The 7,903-nt window shown below is 38.8% G+C and overlaps 1 protein-coding gene across 2 annotated transcripts in view; it reads left to right on the top strand.

The window, feature by feature from the left end:
- Pnpt1 (polyribonucleotide nucleotidyltransferase 1) overlaps positions 1-7,903 on the top strand; it is a 40,330-nt gene that overhangs the window by 14,080 nt on the left and 18,347 nt on the right. For both annotated transcript variants that reach the window (XM_005367721.3, XM_005367722.3), the window contains exons 14-18: positions 2,951-3,021; positions 4,324-4,360; positions 4,978-5,044; positions 5,124-5,213; positions 6,150-6,203. In XM_005367721.3, coding sequence (XP_005367778.1) covers positions 2,951-3,021; positions 4,324-4,360; positions 4,978-5,044; positions 5,124-5,213; positions 6,150-6,203 — 319 coding nt within the window. The remainder of the gene's footprint in view (positions 1-2,950; positions 3,022-4,323; positions 4,361-4,977; positions 5,045-5,123; positions 5,214-6,149; positions 6,204-7,903) is intronic.

Genomic DNA, 7,903 nt, shown 5'->3' with positions numbered 1-7,903 from the left:
TCTCTGCCTCTTAACTGGAATGCATGGTCAGTTTATGCTTCATTAATGGCTGCTGTGATCACACTTAGGCCTGTTACTTCGTTATTTGTTTCTCTGACCGACCTTTTGTTTCCCTCCTCCTCCTCTCACCTTGCATGTTTACTAGAATTCTTCTTTAGTTATGTGTGCTTCATCGCTGCACCTATGCATTTCTCTGTGGTGATTATGGGGATGGTAGACGTCTTTGGTTTCTGAGTCTAGAGTTAAAATAAGGAAGCTTTGCAGCAATTTCGGTGGATTTCCACCCCTTCCATCCTTTATGCTCTTAGTGTGTCAAGTTACATCTACATGTGCCATACGCCCACAGGGCAGTACTGTAACTGTTACTTTGAATGATCATATGCATTTAAAATAGGAAAAAGAAAGCCTTATTTTTATACTGACCCACATATTTGCCATTCCTGGTATTTTTTTCATACCTTCAAAAATGTGTCAGTGCTATATCAAAGAAAAGAATCTTCCTCCTGGAGTAGTTTATATCAAGAGTGAGCCCAAATTTGAATTGTCTACTTCCTGTGTCTTCCATCTGCCACTCTTTTCTGATTCCAGCAGTGGACTTTGCTCTATGCTTATGATATGGGAAAGGAGTGCGAGTCTTTACCAGAGTTCACAAGGGAGGAAACTATATCCACTGTTGCTACAAACAGATATTATGGTGGATACTTGCTTTCTTTAAGGTTGCTTTCAATCAGCCGGGCGATGGTGGCGCACGCCTTTAATCCCAGCACTCGGGAGGCAGAGGCAGGCGGATCTCTGTGAGTTCGAGACCAGCCTGGTCTACAGAGCGAGTTCCAGGACAGGCTCCAAAGCCACAGAGAAACCCTGTCTCGAAAAAACCAAAAAAAAAAAAAAAAAAAAAAAAAAAGGTTGCTTTCAATCTATTGGCTGCTGTCAGCACATGATCATCATAGCTCACACATGTGTGCACGCACACACACACATACAAAGTTCTGGAAAACTTACAAAGAAAAAACAAGTTGGTTACATTGCTTTCTTGAAGGCTAGTTAAACAGGCTGACTGCACCATAGAGAAACAGACTGAGTATATAGTTTTAAATGGACTTGGTTGTAAGGTTGAGCAAAAATTCAGTTTCTGAAGGCAAGAGGTATTTTTAGAAAAAGCCATTTTAGGTCAGGCAGTAGTGGCGCATGCCTTTAATCTCAGCACTTGGGAGGCAGAGGCAGGCGGATCTCTAAGTTCGAGGCCAGCCTGGTCTACAAGAACTAGTTCCAGGACAGACAACAAAGCTACAGAAAAACTTTGTCTCAAAAAACAAAAATAAAAACAAAACAAAAAAAAGAAGCCAATTTTAACACCTGAAGATCCAAGTTTTCAGTTAGATCATTATTTCTGTCATTCTGACCAGGCTAACTTCAGTGTTGTCCTGTAGGTCTTCAGAGAGACACTTCTCTTTATATTTTTTATTTTTATTTTTTTGACTAATCTGAAAATGCCTCTGTCATATAATTAGTCCTTTTTCTTGGTATATAATTATGGATTGATAGAAGTGGTGGTCAGGGTGTTTCTTTTTTTTTTTCTTTGAACACTTAAAGATGTGGTATTTCCTGTTTTTTGTCTTTTATCTGATAAAAACTCATTCAAATCATTTCTGTATATTTATTATTTTTATGTGAGTGCAGTCAAGATGTGCTATTTTTGGATTCCATCAGTATGACTATGAAAAGGTACTTTTCTTAGAATATGTCATACCTAGAATTTCAAGCTTAAATCTACAAATGTGTCTTCTCATTAAACTTGACAATGCAGCCATTACTTTGCAATTATTCCTCTTCCTGCTGACTCTCTTCTCTCCTCGAGTTGCAAGTGCAAGTCATCCTACAGGAGCCATAAGTAAGGTCCCCTCAGAGTGGGTGACTCCATTTTCCTTTCCTTTGCATCTCCCTCTTTCCTTTCTCCCATGCTTGAGTTTGAACACAGGACCATGCTACTTAAGTGCTCTGCCAGTGAGCTACCTCCAACCTCTGGATTGACTGGTTATTGTTCAGTGTTGTTATAAATCTAGCTGCAAGATCTTTGACATCCAGATCTCAGCTAAGGATTGTGCTCCATTCCCTGGTTGCTGCTGAAGCTGAACCGTGGGATTGATAATGCTGCTGAATGTCTAGGCTGTGTTGTCAGTCTACAAAGATGAACTTTCCTTTAAACAGGCAGAGGTTTTTTGACTGAACCTCTGTTGAGGCTTCTTTTATGGAATAGCATTGTTTTTATGAATATTCCTTCCTCTTTCTCCCCCTCAGCAGCCCTAGTGAGCCCTACTTAGGCTATGTGTTAGCCTTTTGAATTGTTGAGATGTACAATCAGTTTGAATATTTCAGGGTGAGTGTATACTTCCTGTAATAACTGCCATGTCTAGCATTATGTAGTATGTATTTATAGATTACAACATTTTCCTTTAGAAGAGTTAAGTTTGCCAGATATCTTTAGTTTGAGCTGGGATTGTAGCTGGTTTGCAAGGCCCTCCGTTAAAGCTCCAACACACACCCCAAATGAGCAGCAGATCAACAAACTACATACATATGTTTGTATGTATATATATACTCATATACACATGTAGCGATCTTTCATTTGTATTTTAATAAATAAAGCTTGCCTGAAGATCAGAGAGTAAAATAGCCCCACTGGTCAGCCTTATAGACCAGGCAGTGATGGCACACATCTTTAATCCCAGTAGCCACACTAGTTTTCCATAGAAACTAGGCAGTAATGGTGCACACTTTTAAGGAAAGAGCCAGTGGCTGTCTGTTTTGCTTTTCTGACCTTCAGATTGAACTCCAGTGTCTATCTCTGGGTTTTGTTAATTGTGCTACATATTCATGAATACTTCCTTTTGGTTTTAATCTTTGTTGTTAATGTTTTAAAACTTAAAGAATAATTTTGTTCTTTTCTTAGGTGCTCTGTACTGTTACATTTGATTCATTAGAATCCAGTATTAAGTCAGATCAAATTATAACAGCTATAAAGTAAGTTATATTTTTATGTTATATTTTGTGTTCATTCACTAAAATGTCTTTTTGTATGTGTGTGTGCACTAGTATTTTATTCTACTCTCACCACTAGCAAACCCTCAAAGGGCATTGCTGTTCTGATTGTGTGGTTTTTTGAGATAAGGCCTCAGTCTATAGCACAGGCTTCTTTCAGGTCCATAGCAATCATCCTGCTTCAACCTTCTGAATGCTGAGATCATAGCTAGGAGCCCCCATAGCAGACTTGGTTATTACTTTTATAGCCTGTTTCTCTGTACACTTCATTTTCTGTCTACATGGTCAGAATTGCCAAGAATACTTCTCTGTTGGTGAACTGTATTTTCTTCTAAATCGTTGGTTTGGAACACATTTGCAAAGCATTTATTCTGTGACATGATTACATTTAGTTTATGTCTCTTGCAACATAACCAAGTTCTCAGGTAATCTTGAATAAAGCTTGTATTACAAAATTGAGAACAAACACATGAGTGAAATCCCGGGTGCTAAAAATAAAGCCAGAGACTCTTAATGAAAACCGTCTGGTCTCAACTCATACGTAATTTTGTGTTCCCCTCCTGTTCTTCAAACTCAACAGTAAAACTGTTCATCTGCTTAAGGTAATGTCTCCTTATTGCATCATGGTCCTGAGACTCAGGCCCTTCCTGCCTAACTGGTGGTTGTAACCTCTAATGTTTTCAGGATTGCTACCCCCAGCCTTGTTTTCATGTACATAGTAAGTTAATAGGTTGGAAACTGGAGATGTATGTACTCAGTTGGTAGAGTGTTTTCCTAACATACATAGTCCTGGATTCGGTCTCCGTTATCACCTGTGTGGCATAGAGGTGCATACCTGTAGTCAGCGCTGTGGAGGTAGAGGCAGGAAGAGCAGCAGCCCAAGGCTTATCCTTCGCTGCAGCCTTTATACATGAAACCCTGCCTCTAAAAAGCAGTAACAAAAGACTTTCTTTTTTTGAAAGAAAATTGTGTTCTACAATCAACCTAGAATTCAATTTTAAGTCCCAGCTATTGTCAGACACCTTGCTCTCAGCTACTCAAGGGGCCGGAGCAGGAGCATTGCCTACTAAGGGGTTTAAGACCAACCTGAAGAGCATAGCGAGAGACTATGCAAAACCAAAAACAAATTCCCATTCACTCTCTGTTCAAGTTTTGAGTTTCAGACCAGTATTCATTAATACTCAATTGTTTTTCTGAAAGCATAATAAATCATTTTTAGTGGTTTATGGAAGTAAATTTGCTTATGCCTCATAATGTTTTTAATATTATTCCTTTTTCTTGTAGTGGGGTAAAAGATAAAAATTTCATGCTGCACTATGAGGTAAGATCATTTTTCTTTAACATTTTTATTAAAGATTTCTATGATACAGCAAAACGAAAAGAACTTGATAGTGTGGCCACTCCCCCAGTCCTCCCATTAACATTTTATCATTTATATGTGAAAGCTGATTTAGTAATTATTTTATTGCTTAGAAAAGAGACCTAGATGAATAGCTTTCTAGTCAGTAATTCCCTGTTCCCAGCCTCCACGTGGTGGTTTATAACCACCTAACTCCAAATCCAGCACCTTTGGGCCTCCATAGACACCAGGCACACGTGTACCCAGACATGTAGGCAAAAACCTTCTATACATAAAATAAAAATAGATCTGCAAATGAAATAAATTTCCATGACAGTTCCTACTCTTTGTGTAGACAGGAAGTACTTACAAATTGCTAATTTTAGTACGGTGATACATACTCTGGATTTTTCAGACATCTTCCAGACAGACACATGGATAGATGATATAGATACATAGAAGATAGACAGACAGACAGACAGATAATGTACTTTCTAGAACAAAAGTGGGGTTCTATTTTGTAATTTGTTTTATTGTTTTGGTAATGTTTAGGCATGTTTCCATGTCACTTACGTGTGTGTTTGTGTTTTGTTTTGAAGTTTCCTCCTTATGCAACCAATGAAATTGGCAAAGTTACTGGTGTAAATAGAAGAGAACTTGGGCACGGTGAGTACATTTCTAAGCTTGTGTTGTATTCTTAGAGAGCGTTGGTGCATTTTGCTCATTGTTTTGTATTCTGATTTAGGTGCTCTTGCTGAGAAAGCTTTGTTTCCCGTTATTCCCAAAGATTTTCCTTTTACCATAAGAGTCACATCTGAAGTCCTTGAGTCAAACGGTACGATATTCCAGTATTTCTTTCCTTAAAAAGATTAGAGCCTCAAGCTTGCTGCAGGAGAAAATATGTTAAGTTGATCATACCTTTGTCCTGAATCTGTTTTTAGCTACTAAGTTATTTTGAAAGCTCTTTAGAAATAAATATTCCATTTTTGCATGTATTACAATACACCTGATTTGGGGAACTTTATTTTTTTGCAAACAAACAACAGAGCAAATTAATCTTGGAGGGGGATCCATCTGACAAAGGATAGCTCCCACATATCAGATGAATAATAAGTGGGCATCAAGAGAGAAGCAAGGCTTACAGGTCAAAGATAAATAGAATAAATTAGTCCATGAGTCAAGACTGGATATTGTCAACTCAGGCAGAATGGGCAGAGTTCAAGGTCTAGAGGTGGTCACAGATTTTTAAGGCAGCACCAAAGTTAGCCACCTTAGTCCTCACTAGATCTCTCACTGACCCTGGAGCTAGGCTGGCAGCCAGCAAGCCACAATGATCCTCCTGTTTCTGCACCTCATGCACACCTGACCTTACACCCCGCATTTCTATTATTCATATTAGGGATTCAAACTCAGGTCTTGAAACTTGTACAGCAAACACTTCTGCCCAGAGTCATCTTCCAGCCCCTTAAGTGAGTTTACATACAAAGAAGAAAAGACTGCTGGGCGGTGGTGGCACACACCTTTAATCCCAGCACTTGGGAGACAGAGGCAGGTGGATCTCTGTGAGTTCGAGGCCAGCCTGGTCTACAAGAGTTAGTACAGAACAGGCACCAAAGCTACAGAGAACCCTGTCTTAGAAAAAAAAAAAAGAAGAAAAAAAGACTATTGACTATTTATATTCAAGTGTAGTATATTATAAGGAAATGAGACTAGTCATTTTTCTGTATTTTAAGAAATCAATATATGACAAGTGGTTCTTTTTTTTCAATAGGGTCATCTTCTATGGCATCTGCATGTGGTGGAAGTTTGGCATTAATGGATGCAGGTAAAAAAATTATGGCTCAAAACTGTTTGTACTGATATGCAGCACGAGGTGGAACTGCTGATCCCATGGCGAGGGACAAACACACCATTACACAGGGCATACATGAAAAGTTTATTGGGAAAGGAAAGAAGATAGAAAGAGACAGAGACACAGAAGAAAGAGAATGGGTGTGGGTGGAGCTTGTCTCTTAAAGGAACCTTTACACCTATATAGTCAGGGCACTGCCTGCCATGCGTTCTGGGGTGGCAACTCTGCCTCTCCCAGATCCCAAAGGGACAGGGACAGGTTGTGTTTGCCTGGATGATAAAACTGTTAGTATTTTAAATATATATTTCATTAGCACAGAATATAAGATTTATTTAAATTGGATTTAATAAGTAAAAAAGATTATAGATTACCAACCTAGGCCAGACACAAGGTAATTACAAAGTATAACATCAGAAAACTATTGGCTGACATTCTTATTTTCAACTAAAAGACACTGAATATTTGTAATACACTGAAAATTATATACTAGCCTTGGTGAGCCAATGAACTTCCCCTTCCAAAACTGGAATCTTCCAGAATTGACTCCAGTCAACGAAGCAGTTTCAATTAGTAAACAAAGCATTGCAGTCCATAGGACAAAGTCAACCTGTAACCTTTGAGCCAGTTTATAGTAGCCATGGAGAATGTACCATTCCATAAATATGCTCAGAATTTTAGGAAGGTATACTGAAAGTAGTTTGGTGCAATCCCTGTCTATGAAACTCAAAGAAAAAAGACTTCACATTTTAGGCATTTAGAGCAATATCTGGCAAACAGTTAAAATGCTACTCAAAAGAAAAAAGGGGGAAGTGGCACCAAAAGCACTACTAAAAGGATTCCTCTGCTAAGTTGTCAAATTCTGAATTCAGATTGAAATAAAGAAAGGAGGATGTCTAAGTTAGGGTTTCTATTGCTGTGAAGAGATACTATAACCAAAAAACTCTTATAAAGGAAAACATTTAATTGGGACTGGGGCTGGCTTACAGTTTCAGATGTCTAGTCCACTATGAGCATAGCAAGAAGCATGCTCGCATGCAGGCAGACATGGTACTGGAGAAGGAGCTGGGAGTTCTACGTTTTGATCGACAGGCAGCAGAAGGAGACTAAGTACCACACTAGACACAGCTTGAGCATGTGAGACCTCAAAGCCCACCCCTACAATGACACACTTCCTCCAACAAGGCCACACCTCCTGATAGTGCCATTCCCTATGGGTCAAGCATTCAAACATAATGAGTCTATGGGTGCCATATTTATTCAAACCACCACAGAGGATAACCCAGAGTAAGTGAAGCAGTTATGTGAGTATATTTTAATGCTACTTAGAAATATTAAAACTTAAAGCAGGACAAAGCAAAAAACTGCTAATGACCTTTTCCTAGTTCTAGTTAGTATAGGTAAATATATTACAATTTTCTATTGTTCATCTTCATTCATTTTGCAAATCTTTACTATGTGATACCTAAAAATCAAGCACTGATCTAAGTTTTTGGGGAATAGTGGTGAGCAAAATAGTCATTTGTATTCATAGAAGTTGAATTTCTCAGCCAAGTCTCATATTTAAAACAAAGCAGGCGGTGGTGGCGCACGCCTTTAATCCCAGCACTCGGGAGGCAGAGGCAGGCGGATCTCTGTGAGTTCGAGACCAGCCTGGTTTACAGAGCTAGTTCCAG

Source organism: Microtus ochrogaster, unplaced genomic scaffold, assembly GCF_000317375.1.
Source record: "Microtus ochrogaster isolate Prairie Vole_2 unplaced genomic scaffold, MicOch1.0 UNK22, whole genome shotgun sequence".
NCBI lineage: Eukaryota > Metazoa > Chordata > Mammalia > Rodentia > Cricetidae > Microtus > Microtus ochrogaster.
The sequence above is the reverse complement of the archived record's forward strand: the minus strand, read 5'-3'. Positions and strand labels throughout refer to the sequence as shown.